General features: G+C 38.7%; 1 protein-coding gene across 9 annotated transcripts in view; it reads right to left on the reverse strand.

The window, feature by feature from the left end:
* Positions 1-24,912, reverse strand: part of nrxn3a (neurexin 3a) — a 213,450-nt gene that overhangs the window by 40,779 nt on the left and 147,759 nt on the right. For all 9 annotated transcript variants that reach the window (XR_009791623.1, XM_061796051.1, XM_061796050.1 and 6 more), the window contains 3 exons: positions 20,654-20,844; positions 19,485-19,658; positions 7,832-7,951 (listed from right to left, as the gene is read on the reverse strand). Coding sequence is in view for 8 of the 9 variants with exons in the window: in XM_061796051.1 (XP_061652035.1) it covers positions 7,832-7,951; positions 19,485-19,658; positions 20,654-20,844 (485 nt within the window). In the remaining variant the exon portion in view is untranslated. The remainder of the gene's footprint in view (positions 1-7,831; positions 7,952-19,484; positions 19,659-20,653; positions 20,845-24,912) is intronic.

A 24,912-nucleotide genomic window follows, 5' to 3' on the forward strand; every position in this document is an offset into this window, starting at 1 on the left:
TAGAAGCACGCAGGTGGATTACATCTTGTGCAGACGATGTAATCTGAAGGAGGTTACCAACTGTAAGGTCGTGGTAGGGGAGAGTGTGGCTAGACAGCATAGGATGGTGGTGTGTAAGATGACTTTGGTGGTGGGGAGGAAGATTAGGAAGACAAAGGCAGAGAAGAGAACCATGTGGTGGAAGCTGTGACAGGATGAGTGTTGTGCAGCTTTTCGGGAAGAGGTGAGACAGGCTCTCTGTGGACGGGTGGAGCTCCCAGAAGACTGGACCACAGCAGCCAAGGTGATCAGAGAGGCAGGCAGGAGAGTACTTGGTGTATCTTCTGGCAGGAAAGGAGAGAAGGAGACTTGGTGGTGGAACCCCACAGTAGAGGAAATCATACAAGGAAAAATGTTCGCTAAGAAGAAGTGGGACACTGAGAGGACCGAGCAGAGGTGTAACGAATATATTGAGATGCGACACAGGGCAAAGGTAGAGGTGGCAAAGGCCAAACAAGAGGCATATGATGACATATATGGCAGGTTGGACACTAAAGAAGGAGAAAAGGATCTATACAGGCTGGCCAGACAGAGGGATAGAGATGGGAAGGATGTGCAGCAGGTTAGGGTGATTAAGGATACAGATGGAAATATGTTGACTGGTGCCAGCAGTGTGCGAGCTAGATGGAAAGAATACTTCGAGGAGTTGATGAATGAGGAAAATGAGAGAGAAGGGTCAAGTGTGGTGGACCAGGAAGTGGCAATGATTAGTAAGGGGGAAGTTAGAAAGGCATTAAAGAGGATGAAAAATGGAAAGGCAGTTGGCTGTGGAATTTTTGACCAGCTCGTTCAATAGAATTCTAGTGCGTGAGAAGATGCCTGAGGAATGGAGGAAAGGTGTACTGGTGCCCATTTTTAAGAACAAAGGTGATGTGCAGAGCTGTGGGAATTATAGAGGAATAAAGTTGATGAGCCACACAATGAAGTTATGGGAAAGAATAGTGGAGGCTAGACTCAGGACAGAAGTGAGTATTTGCAAACAACAGTATGGTTTCATTCCTAGAAAGAGCACCACAGATGCATTATTTGCCTTGAGGATGTTGATGGAAAAGTACAGAGAAGGTCAGAAGGAGCTTCATTGTGTCTTTGTAGATCTAGAGAAAGCCTATGACAGAGTACCCAGAGAAGAACTGTGGTACTGCATGCGGAAGTCTGGAGTGGCAGAGAAGTATGTTAGAATAATACAGGACATGTACGAGGGCAGCAGAACAGGGGTGAGGTGTGCTGTAGGTGTGACAGACGAATTTAAGGTGGAGGTGGGACTGCATCAGGGATCAGCCCTGAGCCCCTTCCATTTTGCAGTGGTGATGGATAGGCTGTCAGATGAGGTTAGACTTGAATCCCCGTGGACCATGATGCCTGCCGATGACATTGTGATCTGCAGTGAAAGCAGGGATCAGCTGGAGGAACAGTTAGAAAGATGGAGACATGCACTGGAAAGAAGAGGAATGAAGATTAGCCGAAGTAAAACAGAATATATGTGCATGAATGAGTGGGGTGGTGGGGGAAGAGTGAGGCTACATGGAGAAGAGATAGCAAGGGTGGAGGACTTTAAATACTTGGGGTCAACCGTCCATAGCAATGGTGAGTGTGGTCAGGAAGTGAAGAAACAGGTCCTAGTAGGTTGGAACGGGTGGAGGAAGGTGTCAGGTGTGTTATGTGACAGAAGAGTCTCTACTTGGATGAAGGGCAAAGTTTATAAAACAGTGGTGAGGCCAGCCATGATGTACGGATTAGAGACAGTGGCACTGAAGAGACAACAGGAAGCAGAGTTGGAGGTGGCGGAAATGAAGATGTTGAGGTTCGCTCTCGGAGTGACCAGGTTGGATAAAATTAGAAATGAGCTCATCAGAGGGACAGCCAAGGTTTGATGTTTTGGACACAAAGTTAGAGAGAGCAGACTTCGATGGTTTGGACATGTCCAGAGGAGAAATAGTGAGTATATTGGTAGAAGGATGATGAAGATGGAGCTGCCAGGCAAGAGAGCTAGAGGAAGACCAAAAAGAAGGTTGATGGATGTCGTGAGGGACGACATGATGGCAGTTGGTGTTCGAGAGGAGGATGCAGGAGATAGGCTTACATGGAAAAGGATGACGCGCTGTGGCGACCCCTAACGGGACAAGCCGAAAGGAAAAGAAGAAGAAGAAGACTCAACCAATCAGAGGAATGAAATAAGATGAGGCAGCACTTTCTGTCTCACACACCCCTCCCTGCCCCATTGGAGCAAAGCCCAATGTAAAATGCACTCTCTACTAGCCTAAATGCCATGTTTGGTCTGATGGACAGAGTGGGTGAAGGCTATTGTCAATATTGGAGTCCAGCCCACACCACGCCAAGATCTTCCTCCCATCCCCCCTCGCTTGAAACCACTGTCCACTAAGATGCGAAAGGCCCCTCCTCTACTCATGAAGAATCCTATCTGTGAATCTGACTGATATCTGTGCAAGCTTTTCCAGAAAACGTCAGAACCCTGTGGAGATCTGACATTTTTCATCACTGTAATTACAAGGGACAGAAAGTTGGTCAAAGAAATCCATCCATTCATCCATTTTCTGAGCCGCTTATCCTCACTCGGGTCGCGGGCATGCTGGAGCCTATCCCAGCTATCATCGGGCAGGAGGCGGGGTACACCCTGAACTGGTTGCCAGCCAATCGTAGGGCACAAAGAAACAAACAACCATTCACACTCACAGAACACACCTATGGGCAATTTAGAGTTGTCAATCAACCTACCATGCATGTTTTTGGGATGTGGGAGGAAACTGGAGTGCCTGGAGTAAACCCACGCAGGCACGGGGAGAACATGCAAACTCCACAAAGGCGGGGCCGGGGATTGAACCCCGGTCCTCAGAACTGTGAGGCAGACGCTCTAACCAGTCGTCCTCCGTGGCGCCTGGTCAAAGAAATATGGCACAAAAAAAAGTAGAACTACAAACTTAGTGAGGATAAAATGTGAATGTATCAAACCATTGTCTCCAGTTATATCTGGGAGACTAGCTCTTTTCAACATCAGGTCACTGGGTAATAAATCAATGTTGATTAATGACATCATTACAACCTATGATCTGGACTTTTTGTTACTAAATGAAGTGTGGTTAATAGAAAGTAGCTGTAATACCATTTTAAATGTGGCAACACCAGCATATATTGATTTTATGAAGAAGTGTCAAAGAGGGAAAAAAGACGGTATTGCTGTTATTTTTAAGTCATTATTTCAGTGTAAAGAAATTATACTGGGTGATTTTCGCTCTTTTGAATATCTAAGTTTTATATATATATATATATGAATATGTTTTAATAATTTATAGACCTCCAAGATACAATATAAAATTTATGGAGGATTTCTCAGAAGTGCTTTCAGTTATTTGTACTGACTACAACAATTTTGTCATAAAGGGAGACTTTAACATTCATGTTGACAATAACATGGAAAAAAAATCTAAAGAACTTTACTAGACACATTTGACCTCTCTCAACAAATTAAGAGTCCAACCCACAGTCAAGGTCGCATCTTAGACCTGGTCATCTCTAAGGATGTTGAAATTCTATCAATTGACATTAAGGACATGACTATTTCTGACCATTTTTGTGTATTTTTTTAATTACAGATTCTTCCAAAAGTTCAAAAAACCTCTATGTCTATTAAGAAAAGGTACATAAATGAGAGTACCGCCACTAAGTCCATGGAGACCATAGCTGTGCCACAAACTGTGAATGCTGAGACAGTTGATGAACGTTTGGAGAATTTCACCTGGAAAATCTCAAATGCTGTCGCTCCTATTAAAACGAAGACAATCTTTAGGCGACCGAGAACACTGTGGAGGAGCACTATGATGCCAAAGACCTCTAAAGTGTAGGAAAGCAGAACGTATGTGGATAAAAACTAAACTCCAAATTGACTATGACCTCTATAGGCAGTCTTTGTAATTCTAACCAAGTGTAAGTCAGGGCTAGACAGGAACACTTTTCTGAAATCAACTCAGCAATTTCTTGAACTTAAATGGACTTTTTGACAAATTTCAATCAGGTTTCCTAACCCATCACAGTACAGAATCTGCTCTTATCAAAGTGCTAGATTATACAAGGTTGAATACTGACTCGGGAAAGGTGTCAATTCTGGTCTTGTTGGACCTCAATGTGGCTTTTGATACGGTATGTATATAATATACGGGTGAACAGGTTGGAAACGTGGGTAGGACTAAATGGTTCAGGTCCTATATGGAGGAAAGGAGTTATTTTATAACCATTGGAAGTGTTCAATCTAATCGAATGGCAATGACCTATGGGGTCCCTCAAGGGTCAGTTCTTGGACCCCTCCTTTTCGGCCTGTATATGCTACCCTTGGGTGAAATTCTTCAGAACTTTAATTTTGAGTATCATAGCTATGCAATTGACACACAGTTATATCTAGCAGTGTCTCCAGATGACTACAGTTCAATTGAGGTGTTGTGTCACTGTCTAAAACAGATAAATAACTGGATGAGCCAAATTTTCTTCAATTAAACCACAACAAAACTGAGATAATTGTTTTTGGCAATAAAGAGGATTGCTTTTAGTAAATACCTGGAGTCACTCTCTTTAAAAACCAAAGACCTAGTCCGAAACCTTGGTGTTCTGATAGAGTCCGACCTGACTTTCAACATCCATCCATCCATTTTCTGTACCGCTTATCCTCACTAGGGTTGCGGGCGTGCTGGAACCTATCCCAGCTATCTTCGGGCGAGGGGCGGGGTACACCCTGAACTGGTCGTCAGTCAGTCGCAGGGAGACTTTCAACAGTCATATCAAATCAATGACTAAACCTGCCTTCTACCATCTGAAGAACATATCCAGAGTGAAGGCTTGCATGTGTCAAGCAGACCAGGTGAAGCTCATCCATGCTTTTATTTCAAGTTGACTTGACTATTGTAATGATCTTCTGACCGGACTCCCCCAAAAGAGCATTAAACAGCTGCAGCTCATTCAGAAGGCTGTAGGTCGGATTCTGACCAGAACAAAGAGTCTTTACACTGGCTTCCAGTCAACATTAGAATAGATTTTTAAGTTTTGCTAAATGTCTCTAAATCACTAAATGGCTTAGGTCCTGAATACATGAAATAAATGCTCACTGAATATAAACCCAGTAGGGCTCTGAGATCGACAGACTCAGGGCAGATAGTGGAGCACAGAGTCCAAAGCAAACATGGTGAAGCAGCATTTAGATATTATGCTGCACACAAATGGAATTAGTTGCCAACAGAAGTGACATCAGCCCCAAGTGTGAATGTTTTTAAGTCCAGGTTAAAAACTCTTCTTTTTTCTCATGCTTTTTAGAGTATTTCCACTTTTAAATTTCTTGTACTGTATGCTGTTTTAATTGTACTTTTATTTAAAAAAAATGTCTCTTTGTTTTAAATGTTTATAAGCTGTTTTCCTTTGTTTTTAAATGCTTTTAATCAAACCACATTGAGTTACCTTGTTTATGAAATGCGCTATATAAATGAATTTCCTTTTATTTGCTTTGCCTCTCTTTCACTTTGTTGTTGGTCTGTGTTATTATACCTCTTACATCTGAAAATGTTACAAAAAGTGGATACACAGGTTCATTGTGTACCTACAGTTTCTAGTGGAAGAGCATTTACGGTAGGTGAAATTAGATAATTTCCCTCAGCACACCTGATCATCTCTCATGGCACATTGTGCCACGGGATCCTGGTTGGAAATCACTGTTCTATAAGACCATTAACCCTGTTGAAAATTCTTTCTTGAATGAAATCATTCAGACTTGCATTCTTGTCCTGAGGGACACATTTAATTGCACCACACCATGTTACAGTCATGATAATTATAATGACTGTTTGTTCTAAACTACTTTACTTAATCTGGACTTTCTACAACCAAGCATCAGAAGTGTATTGGAACCTGATGATGATAGGAACACACCTTTATGGCCTGTACTTCATGCCAGTGCTCTAGGTAAAGGTGTGGTAGTTTGAGGATCATAAAAATGATGTAGTGCATGCCAGGATAGTCATAAAGACCAGCCAAGGACAAAATAGATTTTCCACCAACTAGTACATTGTTTTCATTGTTTTCCAGCATGTTCGCTCAACCAGCAAACCCACAACAGCCACAGACCAGACTGTCACACCACCACTCAGGTCTCATGAGTTAGGTTTTTTTTTTTTACCTCTGTAAAGCTGGGACATTGTTACTTTGTTATTTTGTGTGTAGGACTCCGACTCACCCACTAAATCCCAATTCGTTATTCGTGTTGATATTAACGAATTACTTCTGAATTAGAATCGAATCGTTGCTCCTTTTACTATTGAAGACATTGTCATAGCAACTAATGAAAAATTTGATTTGGCTATTTGAAAATTAGCTATTGAACCGTAAAGAGAGTAGACTGCCACATTTTGGGTATCACATGCCACATAAAATAATACTATAATATTCAAAAGAAAATGTCATTTTCATTTAAAACAAGAAAAAAAATACAAATTAAAATAAATGTCATTTCCATTTTGATGTTGCCCACCAAACTCTCTTTTTGAATCATTAGAATCCCTCACAAACAACACATCAGCTGAACATTATCAGTGTTGACAGTGGACTCATTCACAGCTACAGTATATGGACTGCATTTTTTATTCCATTCAACAGCTGCTTCAATTGATCACAGTCCTTTTATTTTTTTTGTTTTTACCTCTGAATTTTAAGGAAATGTCTCTTCAACATTCCTATGCTTCATTTCGTCATGCCATTTTAAATTGGAAATCCACTGCAGCTATATTGTCGTCTCTTGGCATATCTAGTACACTGGTCTTGTGCTGGTTTGGGAGCAAATGAATGCACATTTTTCTGTCCATTCTTCTTTGAATTGCTGATTTTCATCTTCCACTTGTCTTTTAGGAGCAAACTTGGAACACGCCATTTTCGTGCAATGTGCCAGTGAAAGTTGCAGCAGTGAACTCTGTGACCAAGTAACAGACAGTCTGTGTATCATTAGTATGGATACAAGTCCCAGTCCACACATGCTGACCCAACCACACAAATTGGAGGCTGCCGGGCCAGATGCAGCCTGGGGTCCGCCTACTGAGGGCCCCTAGTCTATCTCACGTTATGTTAGAAAAGCTGTTAAACGCAGTTTTACCTAACTTGATGAAACTCGGAATGCGTCTTAAAAATCGTTTGCATTAACATAGGGATCCCTTTTGGCAGACAGCCCGCCTCAGAGCCGTCACAACAGTGTCAAATAAGTGAAACACTACACACACAACTGACATTAATAGTGGTGCGTCAGGTGTTTCCAGTTGGCTTGGGACATTGTTGTTGCAGCTTAACCACTTCACGTTCAGTATTAATATGTAGCATCACTGCTAGCTGTACTTGCATTCATCAGCTCGACCAAGATTTGGCCTTCTCAATTAAATGCATAACCAACTTGAAACGTGCATGTTGTGAAGTTTATGTAGCTTACCTTTCTTTGTGAATTTTGTAGTGGGGGAGGAAGTTAGCTGTCATATTTGTTGTGTGTGTCTTTCTGTCGCAAACCTTGCATGTTGCCATTCTCTTTTTCACGTTTTTATCAAAAACATAATTCTTGAATGTGAATGTACTGTAACAATCTTTGGAACTCCTATAATAATAGCCTACATCTAATACAAATGGTTAATGAGGTGGCCTCTGCACTTCGCATCATAGCATGCTGGTGTGTTGCCAGGTTTGCTCACACTAAACAAAAAGTACTTTTCTTTCAACAAAAACAAATATCACCCAAAGTTGAACAGTGTGGCACATGAGGACTCACGATCATTGCATTGTGTCCCAGTGTAGGAGGTCATGGAGCAGTCACACGTGTAGTTCTCCCACTGCTGGATGCAAATACCCATGTTGGCACAGGAGTCCTCCTGACAGGTGGTGCTGGGACCTGTAAAGTCCCAAAGCCCCAAGAGTCACACACAAAAAAAAACCCATATAGATCTGAATTTAACAGAAACTGAAGTTGTTTTGATTGGCACACACTTGAGCAAGACACTTGTACCATTTAGAAAATACCTTGAGACATTTTATATTGTAAATTGGTGCTATGTAAACAAATTTTAGTCAATTTCACTTATTTACAGGTTCATGACTTCGTCATGTTACCTAAATACATAATGCTGCAATTCAGCCAAGCTGTAGCCATCTCTGATGGCTTTACCTTAATGTCATTGGACATTTAAAAAACATGCAAAATACAACAAAAATACATTTGTAATTTGGACTTGGGTCATAAGGCTTTAATTAATCAGGGATAGAAATGTTGGCGTTCATCTTACCAATACAATTTGGACAATTGTGGTTTCAGCTTTGAGGAAAAATATGTGGTAAAGGCCTTTTTCTGTTCCAACATGACAGTGCTCCAGTGCAGAAAGCAAGATTCATAAAGGCATGGTTGGATGAGTGTGGCAGAGGAACTTCAATGGGCCAGACAGACCTCTGATCTTAACCCCATCAAACACATTTTGGATGCACTAGAATGGGGATTGTAAATCAGACCCTCTCATTCATGAATGACTTCTGACCACATGACAGCTCTTCTGGATTAAATGACCAACAAGTCTTTCAGCAGTGTGTGTTTGTGTGTGTGTGTGTGTGAGTGTGCGTGCGCTTGTGCGTGCGTGCGTGTGTGCGCGTGCGCATATGTGTGCGCTTGTGCGTGCGTGCGTGCGTGCATTTGTGTGTGTGTGTGTGAGAGAGAGAGAGAGAGTTGAGTGGAAACTTTTTTTTCTTCCATTGTCAGCTGCTATATGTGCACAAATACTTTTTTTTAATGTAGTTTACATAGAGTATCCAAAACTTAATAATTCAGTTTTCTGCCATCTTCAATGTTTTTAATATTTTACACATTTTATTTGCTTTACTGAATTAGCTATGTGTCATGATACACTGTTTGAGTCATACTTGAAGTCATACAAGTTACAAAAAATAAATAGTGATGTAAATATTTTATCAAAAACATTTGTAAGTAAATATTGATCACCTTGATATTTTTGTGCAGAAACACTGACATTAAATTTATTGAAATTGTTGATGTGAACATATTAAGTCAGTGTTTACTTTTGTTGGATTTTCAAGAGCTGCCTCAAGGACAGGTTTATTCAGCAGATTCAGAAATACGTTTATTTGTATTGGCACAATAATAGCTTGCTCTTAGGTGAATAAAACTGGATCAGTAAATTACAACATATACTTCATTTTCATGCTCAATAATCCCATTATAATAATTCCAAAATTAAATTATCTATTGTTTATTGAATACAACCAAAGTAGCCAGATGGGTTTAAGAAGGTAATGCTGCATGAATATTATGCTCTGAAAGTCCTTCCATGCCTTGTTATTGACCTACACACCCCTCCATAAGTATTGGAACTGTGAGACACAACTCATTTATTTTTACTTTACAGATAAAACTTTCCAGTATTTACATCTGGATCTGATACAATAAGTTAGAAAACAGCACCTTTTGCTTGAATCCACACATTTTTCATGCGAGCAAAAGCAATGCTCCACAGGTGTGTAACTATTACATTAATTATTCAAACAATAAATAACTGAATGTCTATGCTCAGTTTCAGATTTGGGTTTTTCCTGTGATGACGACATTTGTACTGTTAGAGGTACTCTATATGCAACCTGAAAACTGAAGAGCAATGGTTGACAAACAAGCAACTGTGAGAAGAGAAGATGGACAAATCAAAAGCGCCATAGTACCAAAACTGACCATAGCCAAAAAGACCATTTGGAATATCCTGAAAAAGAAAGAAAGCACTGTGTACTAAGTAACAAACGTCAAATGGGTAGATCAAGGAAAACAGCAGTTAATGACAGAAACGTGAGACTGTAAAGAAGACACTACAACTGTTAGGGACAGCAACAGAAACCAGTAAAACCAGTGGTGGGTGGTGCGTTTGATACTAGGGCCTTCAGATTAAGCCCAACTTCATCCACCTCTTAATACCACGAGTATCACATTGCAATTAACGAAACCATCAATAGTTTACAAAAATTCAATACAAGAGCATGCAACTCTACTACCGATTTGGAGTAGTTCAGAATCGATATCTCTTTTAATTAGGTCTGAGCGATATCAGGAAAGAAATCGAATTGCACTTTTTCTGGGAGATATTGCAATTTTGATTTGATTCTTCAAATCAAGCTTCAGTACGATATTCACTATGCACAGTAACATTTGCAAACATGACACAAAATTACAAAACATTGAAAGTTATTACTCTAATAATGACACTAAAAAGTTGTCACATTCATATGTCATATGTTGTCATATTCAAATATGTAACTATTTGTAATACTGTATGTAAAAATAGATTTTTTTAATCGAAAACATAAAGCTTTTGCACTAATGTACATGTTCAATGTACGTTGTGATATACAGTGTATGAATGACAACCAATAGGATTGCGACTCAAAACACATTGCCTCCCTTGCTCGCCATTGTCAACGTTTTTTCTCACGGACAAACCAATGTTTACCAAAACTTTAAAGCGTGAATCGACACAACAATGGCATGTTTACGTACAAACGTTAGTGTTACCACTAGCTAGCTACATAACATTATGTTGCCTGCTTGCTAGCGGTATTAAAAGTATGTGAACATTACCTCAAGATCTACTTGAAGAATGGACAGCTCAAATATATATATATATAAGACCTGGAATTAGCAGGTAAAGTTGTCACAAGGAAAACAGTGAGTAATGCATTCAGCCGTCATGGCCTGTATGCAAGCTCACCATGCAAGACCCCATTGTGGAAAAAAAAAGCCTGTCAAAGCTTGTTTAAAGTTTGCTGAACAACATTTGGACAAGCCAGTTAAATACTGGGAGAATGTAGCCTGGTCTGATGAGAGCAAAATTGAACTCTTTGGATGCCATAATGCACACCACATTTGGAGGAGAAATGGCACTGCACATCAACCTACAAAACACCATACCAACAGTGATGTTCGGAGGTGGGAACATGATGGTGCGGGGCTGCTTTTCAGCAAATACTACTGGTAAACCGGACATTATTGAATGACGGATGAATGGGCAAATGTACCGAGACATTCTTGACAAAAATCTCGTTCCATCTACGAGGATGATGAAAATGGAACGAGGGTGGACATTTCAGCAGGATCAGGATCCAAAACATACTGCCAAGGAAACTGGCAATTGGTTTTAAAAATAACAACAATAAAGCTGCTAGAATGGCCCAGCCAATCACCTGACATGAATCCAATTGAAAATCTATGGGAACAACTGAAACTCAAGGTCCATAAAAGAAGCCCACGGAACCTTTAAGATTTTAAGACTGCTTGTGTGGAGGAATGGGCCAAAATCACACCAGAGCAATGCATGCGACTAGTTGCTCCATACAGGAGGCGTCTTGAAGCTGTCATTGCAAACAAAGGCTTTTCTACAAAGTATTTAATAAATACCAGTTGGCGTGTTCAATACCTTTTCCCCGTGGCATTTTCACATTATTACGCAAAACTTAATTTCTGAGTTTATTTACTCTACTCTCTTTGTATATATGGATTACTTGGGTTGTTCCAAACATCTGGTAAAATTTTCATGTCAATAGCACCTTTGGAAATATATTTAATGAGAAAAAAGTTGACGCGTTAAATACTTATTTCTGCCGCTGTATATATACATGCATGTCAATCACATTCACACACTCATGTCACTGGCGCTCACGCATTCATGTCACTGACACTCACGCGCACGTCAACCACACTCTCACACACACACACGCACGTCGATTATGCTCACACACGAATAGTGTCAATCTTAATTTTGTTCGTTAGTTCAATTAAAAAAGTGAAACTCATAGAGATGCACTGCACACACTGAATGAAATATTATAGTTCCGAACAAACAAAAACCCTGAATTCGACATCTCTAGAAACTAAAATATAACGTGAAAATAAATAAGTAATTCAAGAAATATAGTGATTTTTAATATAGAAATTAGGCAGGAATTTCCCCTCTGAAAAGTACTTCAGTGTTTAATGAATCTATGAGTACTGAAATTTTTTTATTTCTTGACCATATTCTAGTTTATTGAGTACCTATATATATATATAAAAAAATCATGAAATATTTGACTCTGTGTGTAGTCTGTTGTGCATCTCTATGACATGAGTTTCACTTTTTTAATTAAACTTCCTAACAATATTATGATTTTGACGCTAATTTATTTAGATGTACCTGTATTTAATTATTCCTTTGATAAGGACAATCCACATTAATCAAGACATTAAAAAAAAGGCATTCATGTAAATATGCCAGATTTAAAACAGCGGCAAAATTTCCTTTGTCCTAAAGTGGGTTTCAGAAAAAACATACAATAAAAATACTACTAGTATATTTTCACAAGCCCTGGGACTTATTGGGCTAATCTGGGACCTCGGCTATCGAATTTTGTGCAATACCATGTGTAAACTGTGTGTTGGTATGACAATAAAATTCCTTGAATCCCTTTGGCCACTTCATTAGGTACGCAGGGGAGCTTATATCTGACAATCCGGCCATCCTGTATGCTACAAACTGTATACATTTCAGATTGTTTCAGACAGACAATACAGTGGTGTTGAAACTCATTTTGAGTCTTGGAGTAAACACACCTCTATTTGCACTTTTGCCCCAAAGGGGCATTAAATCGGCAGCACCCATCCATCCATCCATTTTCTGTACCGCTTATCACGTTTGGTTAATGGCGTCTAGCTCTGGGTACTAGCGAAGTCGGTTGTTCGAGAGCTGGCTGAGAAAGAGATAGGTAGGTGATAATGTAGCGTACGTTTTTTTTTTTTTAAATCGCCCCGTCTTTCATAGTTTACAATAGGTGACAACAACAACGCATAGTCCATCAGGTTAACTTGTTGAGTGAACGTGAACCTCGGGGATGGATCATTAACGGAATGACGAAGCACTTGAATAATTTTGTGAAAAAGAACTGAACGATTCGGTGAATGAATCTTTTTAACACATCTTTTTAAGGAACTGATTCAAATGATTCATCCATCCATCCATTTTCATCACCGCTTAGGGTCGCGGGTGCTGGAGCCTATACCAGCTGACAACACCCTACTGACTGACTACTGAAAGGCAGACTACACCCTGAACTGGTCGGCAGTCAGCCGCAGGGCACATCAAATGATTCAGTACACTCAAAAGAACTGCCGTGCCCATCACTACTGGGTAGACGACCCTAGCCCTGCGTCATACACGACACGGCTTCTGATTAGCTGACCAAGGTGTCATATCCGACAGCACTTCCAAATTAAAAGCAACCAAATTAAATCAATGAGGAAAAGCGCTATTGTAACACAATAATCAACAAGTATACAACATGTATACATTATAAATATATATGTATATACTATACAGTATAATGCTACATCACACTGCTGCTTGAGTTAGGGTTACTATTGTAAATTATGGCTGTTGGTCAATGCCATATTTTATTTTGACCTAAAAACAAAAAACTTTTCAAAGAGTATAAAGAGCCGCTTACACACGTAAATTACGTTCTCATACATACACCTCAAATGCCATGCACGCATTCAGGTCAAACAAGCTCGCATAAACATACGGTATGTCACATCCATTCACAAACCATACTGAAATGCATTAAAAAAAACTCAAATCCTTTCACACATAAATCTCATATGCTTTCATACATGCCACTGAAAAAAAATTTTTTTCCTTGGGAGATTTATTTGTAGATAGATAGATAGATAGATAGATAGATAGATAGATAGGAGAAGCAGTACTGAATACCGTACTGAAGCTTGATTTGAAGAAATAAATCAAAATTGCAATATCTCCCAGAAAAAGTGTAATTCTATTTTTTTCCTGATATCGCTCAGACCTAATTAAAAGAGATATCGATTCTGAATTACTCCAAATCGGTGGTACCGAAAGTAAATTAAATGTTCTCTGCATAATGTTATAGTGACTTAATGTTTTTAATCCAGTAAAGTAAATCTATTTATAACATTACAGTTGTATTAAACTTTTAATAGAATACCGTAGCATTTAATAATTATCATTATCATATATTTTAAATATGAAATATTTCACTCTGTGTGTGCAGTGCATCTATAATATGAGTGTCACTTTTTGAATTGAGCTACCTAACTAAATTACAATCGACACCATTTGCATGTGAGCGTAATCGACATGCGCATGATTGACGTGCGCGTGAATGTTATTGACGTGTCCGTGACTGCCATTGACATGCGTGCATCAGTGTCAGTGAGATGAATGTGTGAGCGCCAGTGACGTTTGCGTGAGCGACAGTGACATGCGCATGAACGTGATTGGCATGCGTGCGTGAGTGTCAGTGACATGAAAGCATGTGCGCATGTATGTGATTGACATGCGTGAGTCAGTGCCACTGACATGCTTGGGTGAGCGCGTTTGACTAGTGTTTATGAGTGCAAGACTTTCAGTAGTAAGAATGAGAGTGTTTGACTAGTGTTTATAAAAGCATTTGACAAGTGTTCATGAGTGTGTTTGAGTAGTGTTTATGAAAGCCTTTTGTAGTTTGTATGTGTTAGAGCATTTGAATAGTAAGTTGGAGAGCTAATCCTGAATAATGTCCCTAATCGGCCCTCATATTATTTGAAGACGTTTCTTTTTTTAATTACATCCTCTTATTGTGAAATGCAACCCTACTTTTATTTAGGAAATGAGAGAACATTACACAGTTGTTCATATGTTTGATTACCAGGGCACAATTTGTAAAATGTGTCCAATTCTTCATTATGCTCTCATGTCATTATATCAGTGGTCAACGATATTATCGTTTATCGTGAAAGTTTTAGGAAAATACATCACTCTAAAAAAATTCTTATGCAATGGATAACACAAAAATATTGTACAAACAGAATAACAAGACTAACAACTGTAATAAAAATCTGCAATATAGCAGGACTGCTATGCAAGAACCGTGATATACCGGATTACTGGATTACTGTATCTGTACTCGGTGATACTAAATTACAGGGACTGTTAAATGTGTATTAAAAAACGAACATTGAGTTTGTTAATTAAAGGGATGGAGTTTGGAGGTTTTTGCTGAAAAATAAATGCTAGCTAATGTTGTATTTACAAATTGGACTCTACCTTTAAAGTGTGTGAGAAAGCAAGGTTAATCTTAACATGATTCAAATCATGGTTAGTCCAGGGTGAAAGACAGAAAAAGGCCTAAAATTTTCAGTAAAAGTACGTAACTCAAATAGGGCGAAGGAGTTTTTGTTTTATATTGCAGACGCCGGAAGAAAATAATTGAAATAATATTATTAAAGAATAACATTTTCCGATCAAAGGAGGACAACCTTACACACGACCTTATCAGAGCTGAGTACGTGATAATGACTTGTCGCGTTTAACATTTGTGTAGTCTTCATTTGAGTTAGGCCTGGTACACACATAAGGACTTTTCAAATCTTTTATCTGTGTTAGACCCCACACTTAAAGATAAATCTGGCATTTAACATTTTTTGTCGTGTTGTCTGTGGTGTGCTTTGATAATCTCAACACAGAACACCACACAAATAAAGATTCTGTTCCACCGCTGAACTCTAAATCTTCAGAAAAATAACAACACTTCCGGCTTTGCGCCAATGTTTCTCCAATGTTCCAGAAGGTTGTCAGAGCCTTGTGAAATGGCGTTGTACTAAAAAACTTGCTTTGGAACATACTTCTTGCCGTCAAGGGAACCCAGTTTTATTAAAAAAACGACATTGGGTAAGACATGCTTATTTTTATTCACAGTCGTTTCTTTTTGTTGAGTCAGTGTGGTTCTTGATTGGCCATATTCCTTCCCACGTCATATTTCACGGCGTCATAACTCGGGAGAAGTCGGCTCTCCGCACACACATGAAGATTTTCGGTCGTAAATATTGAACACGTTCATTATTTAAGATTGTCGGGCCAACCTATTTCGGACCCTAAAATCGGCATGAATCCACCCTTAACACACATCAGGTTTAAGAACAATCTTATAGGATAATCTTATAAGACTTAAGATTGTCTGGCGTTTAACATGCTTGGTTGGGAAGGGGCAAAATCGGCACAAAATCAGGAAGATTGTCTTTATGTGTGTGTTTATGTGTTTAGTTAGCTAGTTCAAGTCAAATTTAATATGCCATAGTCAGCTTTAATCATCCATCCACCCATCCATCCATCCATTTTCTGAGCCGCTTCTCCTCACTAGGGTCGCGGGCGTGCTGTCAATTAACCTACCATGCATGTCTTTGGGATGTGGGAAGAAACCAGGGATGTACATGTTCTGCAGTGGGATTTTTGCCTATATTGAAAGCCTGTATGTTTGTTTTAGACAATAACAAGTGAAAATAATGAGCTTAGATACATTTGAGAAGGCTTATTTTTTTGTTAACATGGATTGCTGTAATGCTTCATTGCAGAAGGAACCCAGCTGCAGCAGTTAAGTGCGGGCAGATTCATGTCCGCCTATATACACTGGTTTAAGTCAGCTCATTGTTGTATTGACTGCATTGCTCACCTTTAAAAAAGAGCTTGGAAAGATGACGTGTTGTGTGACTGTGGCGGACTTTGATGGGCAATGACCCCCATCACCATTATGAATTAGTGTTTTTTTTAGCATAATAAATTAGTGATTGAACACAATTTTGGGAGGCTGTTGTGTTGACATGAGTGTGTAACCGTATATGATAGCAATATAAGGTACTGTATAATACCAACTTAAACTATTGTAAGCTACTATTGTAAGCTAATTTAAAGAAAGATAAAACCAAACGAATTGCAGGATCCTTAATCATGCCACAAAATAATGGCCCACAAAACAACAAAAGAGTTCATCAGGTGAAAGAAGTGGGATATGTTAACCTGGCCATGTCAAACATTCCCCCCCCCCCCCCCCCCCCCTCCACAGACACACACACACTCCCCCCTTTCTCAAAACAAACAACAACTGAAAGAGGCTGTGGTGCGAAACAATCACAAATTAACAATGCAAAACGTTTTGTGGATGTCATTGCAAGCAAATGATTCACAACTAAATATTATCAATAAAATAATGCGTTCTTCCAAGCTGTGTATCAGAAACACAGATATCCATATCTGAAAATAACAGCTGATCTTTTGATCTCGTTTCTCGTGTCATTGTTTTATGTCAAACCCAAATGCTTTCAGTTTATAACAAATGCGTTCCAATACATTTGGAGGGGAGTGTATTTCTTTGAGTCAAAATAGTCCCTGCTTGCTGATCTCACCCGATACAGTTAAGTTCAATTGTACAGTATTCCCATGTCGTGACTCAAATTAGTAACAACATTATGACTAAATATCATTAATGAGCTTTTATAATGGCATGGAGGCTGAAAATAAAAAACAGAAATTTCATGTGTCAGAAGCTTGCAATGAAGTCGAGGCAGGAGATGACAATGCAATTTAAATGACAAATCATGATGCATTGGCTGAGAAAAAATGTATACATACAAGCACACAAAAATGAGTCAGTAGATTGCCATGGACATTAAACAACACCAAAAAACTGTGATTGATGAGATTTTATTTTCTAAAGTAAATCAATCATCCATTACTTTATTGTTGTACAGTGAAAAACATCATTATCAACCTATTTGAGATTGCCACAGTGAGTACAGACAAGTACACATTGTCACTTGCTGTAAACAGACATTCATTTCTCTAACATGGGAGTCTGTGAGCCACTATAACAAAAAGAAAAATACAATAAACTCAATGCCCAGCTGAATGATGTGGCAGGCAAAAAAATAAAACTACTCTACAGGATATGATTTCCATGCAAACAAGAACAACATATGGAAGATGACCCAGAAGCTTAAGAGGATGACAAAAAAACATCTGTAAAAGATAGCATAACTCGCACAGGATGGAAACATCTTGCCACAATGACATTTTCTTGTTCATGCAAAATGTTTCAAAAGCCCATTTTGATGCAGCTATAATAAAACAAATAGCTATGGTGAAAAGTACAACAGGGAGTTGAAACAAATTTAAAACGTTGGCATGTGTTGTGACCCACTAAAACTGTACCGTGTATTTCCCTTTTCATACTAAACCCTACACCAGAAGCAATACATTCTACAACTGCATTTATTGGGGAGCTTTTACCAGCATTTTGCATGTGAATTTGTAAGTCAAATTCACCAAATTATTGAACATATGATGCAGTAAAGGACTCATCAGAAATTAGGCTTGATAATTTGTATATCATTTAAAGTAGAAAAGGTACTTTTGACACCATCTAAGTAGGGTAGAAATAAGGTAATTAATCGCATATACCTTGTATGTTTTCTGTGTTTTTCTGTGTGCTTTTGATGCTTCAATAAACTACTTCTTTCACTTACTTACCACTTGTCTCTTAATAATATAATCATAATAACCTACAAATATTGCCTTTTCCACAATGTCAAAGTAGAAATATTAGCGAAACGGAGAGATTTGACTGACTGATGATTTGTAGTGCTTTTCAATAGAGGAATTGCATAGGTTAATTGGGTTAATTGAACACTAAATCGCCCATAGGTGTGTGTGAATTGTTGTTTGTCTGATAGAGTATGTGCTGTGAAAGTGACTAGTGAACAGTCCAAAATGGTCAGCTGTGATAGGCCGCAGCTCACCTGTAAACCTCAACAGGATAAATGGGAGAAAAGGAATGAATGAAGTGTCTTTGCTTATTTGTGTATAAAATGGTTGGAAAATGTGACTTTGCAGTGCAATTGTAATAAATAAATAAATAAATAAATAAGTCTCCCCATTAAAAATCGTACCCTTAATCTAATCGATAAGCATTAGTACTCTCTAAAGTTAGTTTGTTAGTTAGTTGTAGTTACAACCTTCCAACCAAATGCCAATGCATGTGTCAGCAGGGGCGTCAAACTCGGGGGGGAGGGAACAACTGTCCCAGAGCCCTGAGCACTTCGGGGGCCTCTAGCTCCCAAGCAGGATCCCTCGGTCAACAAATAGTTTAATGGAAGGAAACACCCCTGTGTGTCAGATCAATACATGAAGAATCTTGTGTTGCTACGTGGATCAGAAACCATTAAGTATCCTCTGCTATAGTAATAGAGTTCACAATATTTACCTAAATAGAGCACCGAGTCATCTTTTGTGTGATGGTAGAAGGGTATTGGTGATTAAGATTCCACTGTCAGACAGCAGCCAATGTGGCCTATAGGACGTTTTTCTTTTTTTTTTTTTTTTTACCTTAACAGAGTCGAAGTGAGGCAACAACTATAGCTAACAAGATGGAAGATTGTCCATATGGATTCAAGGCTGCGGTGCTACTGTTTGCATTGAGCAGGTAGAATGAGCTGCCGGAGCTGGAGTTGAAGTTTATGTTGTAGTAGTCTAAGTCAGGCTCAGACCTGAGGGACCTTGTACCTTCACATCCACGCTCAATCTGCCCACTACGAAACAAAGCGTCACTGATGAGGTCTGGCAGACGCCCGTTTAGGTCCACAGAAGCCAAGCAGCCTTGGAAACCCTCTCTGGAAGCTACTAGTTTAGGCAGACTACCATACATGCCAGGACCCAGTCCAGCAATGAAAAGGTCACCTGAAGAGATGAAATGAAAACATCTAAGAGAAGATAGTTTCAATCCAAGATCATGATTGGAATACACTATAATACTAACTAATAACTGCAACAACTAATTGACTAATCGACAACTAATTGATTGTTATATTAATCAACTATTTTGATAATTGATTAATCATTTAGAGCAGTGATTCCCAACCAGTGTGCCCGGGCACATTTGTGTGCCGTGAGCGCTCTTCGGGTGTGCCGTGGTAAATTATCAAATTGTACTGAATTGCTCAAACAATTATTTATTTATTAAGAGATAATGTATATTTATTCATCTATTTAGGCCAGTGAGGCATGGTGACAGACAGACGGGGTTGCTGGAGCCTATCCCAGCTGAGTCTGGGTGAGAGGCAGGGTACACACTGAATTGGTCGCCAGCCAATCGCAGGGCACATATAAACAAACATCCATTCGCACGCACATTCACACCTACGGGCAATTTAGAGTCTTCTATCAACCTACCCTGCATGTTTTTGGGTTGTGGGAGGAAACCATAGTACCCGGAGAAAACCCACGCAGGCACGGGGAGAACATACAAACTCTACTCAGGGAGGCCGGATTTGAACCCGGGTCTTCAGAACTGCGAGGCAGATGTGCTAACCAGTCATCCCACTGTTTCCGCCGCAGACTAATTAACTTTGTGTTCAATCAAAAAAAGACATTTGCAAACATCTGCTTTTACTTTGGAAAACAACCAACACTTCCCTATTTTCTGACATTTTACGGACCAAAATGGTAACTGAATTAGAATTTACAAAATGATTTTGCAAAAAATGTTAATGCAAAAATAATTTTTTTTATCCGATTAAGCGATTAATCAATGGAATAATTGAGAGAAATTTTGATTTAAAAAATATTCGATAGTGGCAGCCCTACTATTTTATCACTATTTTGTGACTCAAAATATCTGGCGGATTCATGAATGTTCAATTAAAATCATTGCAAATAACAGTCTCTTTGCATACCTTTCAGGTCCAAGTTCTTGGCCCCATTTATGCTCTGACTTGTCGCTGTAGCGTCTACTTTCAACGTATGGGTGTTGCTGTTGTCTCGGGTGATCGCCACATTGTGCCATTGGTTGTCATTAAGGGCCCTTTCACTTTTCCCCTTGATCAGATTAGGTCCATTTCCCAAGTCAAAAACATAATGGATATATCTGCAGGCAAGAAGATTTTCATTTGAGTAAGAATGTCATCCTGTGAGGTTTTGTTTGATATGTGGATGATGAATAACCTATCAGAAAAATCCTAAAGAAAAAAAAAGCTTTTTTACTAACTCTCACTTATCTGAATTTAAATATGCTCAACATCCAGGACAGATAATTTATTAAATAACATTTTAAACCAACACTACTGGCATTCATTACATTTTGTGAGATTTATTGTAGCCGATTAACATTCTAGTTTGCACATTTTAACATTACAGTCATTAAAACAATGGCTTGTTTATGGTCTCTAAAAACAAAAGTCAATGTGGATGCAGTACAATTTCTTTATACTCAAGTGCTAAGTGTGAAAAAGGAAAGACGCTAGAGATTTGTATCTGGAAAAAAATAACGTCAAAAGTCTATGCGCCATGAGCGATGACTGTCGAGTGCGCCCCAGGGGAGGGGGTGCTTGGGAGACCTCTGAAGTCGGAGCTGTGATGGGCTGTGGCCGGGGTCCTGCCTCTTGGGATTCACAATCACCATAACATGATTTAGGGCCAGACCGAGCCAATGCGGCCCCCGAGGCGAGATTCTATATGACGATTTACATAAGCTTAGAAAAAAAGGCAAATAGCAATAGTTTTAAAATTGCTTCTAATTTATAAGCGAACATGCCACAAAATTTTAAATCAAAACATTTTCTGCATTTCATTACTGTATCGTTACTGCCAAACAAATCATGCGAGGAACTTGCTGTTGCGACACCTAATGGCACAAACCAAAAGAGGCGACAACTTGACCTTTCCTTCTCCCATTTTCTATTTTGTCATCTTCTCCTCTGTTACGGACAGTTTTGGCCGTTATGACATGTTTCCAAAGTTCTCCAGGCTCGCATCAATAAATTTGCCCTCACCAGAGGAGAGAGTATTGGCTATTATCATATTATCATTGGCTTATTGACCAAGAAACATTTTTTGTCTCATTTTATTTTAGAATCCAGTAGTCTGACAGTTAATCGAGAAATTTCATTCCTTACATTTGTCTCTAGCACTGAGGTACTTTAAGTGCATTGGCATCTGCATTTTAATTATATTTAAGATTTTGAGGAAAAATAACAAGAGAAAATATGTTATTGTGAATAAGTGTAAGTAGTAAGAGAGAAACATCATACACAAATTTGTAAGATTTATTTATTTTTCATTTTTCTCCACAACAAATGAGGCTGTCACTGTTGTTTGAACTTTTACTTTAACATTAAATAATTAATGTATTTACATGTCCTTATTGTCCTTTAATATTGTAACAAGTTGCCAATTGTGGATGAGGGGCAGCACCTGTAAAGCACCTGGAGTTGCATTTCACTGTATGGAAAATAATTTCGAAATGAAATTTGATTTATTTGATTGATTAACATTTATTAATTTTGTATGCATTTGTATGTTGTCTAATTTACGCAATTTGCGCGTGACGGTCATTAGTGAACCTGTTGCCGGAGGTGTTGCAGTTTTGAGTTTCAAAATAAGAGCGACATTCGGGAAGTGCTAAGTTTGCTGCTTGAATGTTACAGGCTTAACATAGTTTTGATAGAATAGAATAGAATTCCTTTTATTGTCACTATACGAAGATTTGTTTTGTAAACTGTACTTATTGAAACTAAGTTATGTGTGCTTGCCCATTTCCACCTACAACCACATAAATAAACATATACAGTACATGCATAAAGAGAGAGGAATTGTATTGAAGGAAAACATTGATGTAAGGAAGAGAAAGTAACACAAATTTTGAATTTGCGAGTATTTTCATGAGTGCCCTATATGGGGTTTTTCGAGTGATTTGTTCATGGTTGGTAACCGCATGGTGGTTGGAGGAGCAACGCTTGCGATGCAGTTGGTGGAAGATGTGTGGTGTGTGTGCAGGATTATAAATTTGCTCGGTTTTGTGCTTTTTAATCACATGTGAGTAGTGACACACAAGTACACATGTATGTATGTAAGTGCCCTATTAACAATAGGCAGTACCTGGATATTATTCAACTGTTTTACACAACGTTTAGCAGTGAAAGACGCCATGTAGCAATCGCTAAGTTAGCGGCCGAATAAATAATGATAATAAATAAATTTAAAAAAGATATACATATATATATATATATATATATATATACATATATATATATATATATATATATATATATATATATATATATACACAGCGTCAGAAACAAGTATTTAACACATCACCATTTTTCTCATTAAATATATTTACAAAAGTGCTATTGACATGAAAATTTCACCAGATGTTGGAAACAACCAAAGTAATCCATATATACAAAGAGAGTAGAGTAAATAAGCTCAGAAATTAGGTTTTGTGTAATAATGTGAAATGACGAAGGGAAAAAAGTATTGAAGACGCCAACTGGTATTTATTTAATACTTTGTACAAAAGCCTTTGTTTGCAATGACAGCTTCAAGATGCCTCCTGTATGGAGAAACTAGTTGCATGCATTGTTCTGGTGTGATTTTGGCCCATTCCTACACACAAGCAGTCTTCAAATCTTGAAGGTCCCGTGGTCTTCTTTTTCTTCCTTGAGTCTCAGTTCTATCCATAGACTTTCGATTGGATTCAAGTCAGGTGATTGGCTGGGCCATTCTAGCAGCTTTATTTTTGTTCTTTGAAACCAGTTGAGAGTTTCCTTGGCAGTATGTTTTGGATCATTATCCTCCTGAAATGTCCACCCTCGTTTCATTTTCACCATCCTCTGGATGGCAGCAGATTTTTGTCAAGAATGTCTCGGTACATTTGCCCATTCATCCTTCTTTCAATAATGTGAAGTTTACCAGTACCATTTTCTGAAAAGCAGCCCCACACCATCATGTTCCCACTTCTGAACTTCACTATTGGTATGGTGTTTTTAGGGTGATGTGCAGTGCCATTTCTCCTCCAAACATGGTGTGCATAATGGCATCCAAACAGTTAAATCTTGCTCTCATCCAACCAGACTATATTCTCCCAGTATTTAACAGGCTTGTCCAAATGTTGTTCAGCAAACTTTAAATGAGCTTTGACATGCTTTTTAAAATTGTTTTTAGTAATGTACTCTTGCGTGGTGTGCGTGCATGCAGGCCATGACAGAGGAGTACATTACTCACTGTTTTCCTTGTGACAACAGTACAAATTCCAGGTCTTTTTTGAAGCTCTCCACAGGTGGTCATTGGGTCTTAGACAACTCTTCTAATTATTCTTTGCACTCCTCTGTCAGAAATCTTATGAGGAGCACCTGATCAAGGCAAATTTATGGTGGTATGATTGGCTTACAACTTATGTATTATGGCCCCAACCGTGCTCAGTGGTTAGTTTGCGATGGTTGCGACAGCTTTCTGCTCTTACCCATCATGAGATGTGTCTTAACTCACAATGAGACAATGAGACCTTTTTGTTAGCCATCAATTAGGACTGAACCATCTGATATTAATTTGCACTGACAAGGGGCTGGATTGCGATTTGATTATTGATAGATTTTGGGTGTTGTCTTGGCTTTCCATACCTTTTTGCACCTCCCTTCATGTGTTCAATACTCTTTCCCTGTGTCATTTCATAGCTTTACACACAACTTAATTTCTGATTTTATTTGTTCTACTTTATTTATTTGAAAGTATGGATTATTTGTGTTGTTCCCAACAGCTGGTGAAATTTTCAGGTCAATAGCAAGTATATTTAGTGAGAAAAATGGTGAATTGTTTAAGTACTTATTTCAGCCGCTCTATATATGCTGTAACATGATGTCCCCTAAACATTTCTGCCTGCTCCCTTGAGTATGCATTCCTAGAAGTGCCCCTACTTTGCAGGTGCCTGTAATAAATACCACTGGTGTGGAACTGCTGTGCATCATATGGATAGTTGTTTTTGGTTCCAAATGTCAGAATAATGTGGAGAACGACAACCACAATTATCAATTAGATGTTCCTTTTTAAACCCCTAGAACAGTGTCAATCTAAACTGAGAAATATGATATTAAAAAAGTAGATTGTTTTGATGTTTGTCTCGTTTTGGATCTTGTGAGATGTGTCCGGTGAAGGAAAT

Source organism: Phyllopteryx taeniolatus, chromosome 13 (genome assembly GCF_024500385.1).
Source record: "Phyllopteryx taeniolatus isolate TA_2022b chromosome 13, UOR_Ptae_1.2, whole genome shotgun sequence".
Lineage (NCBI taxonomy): Eukaryota > Metazoa > Chordata > Actinopteri > Syngnathiformes > Syngnathidae > Phyllopteryx > Phyllopteryx taeniolatus.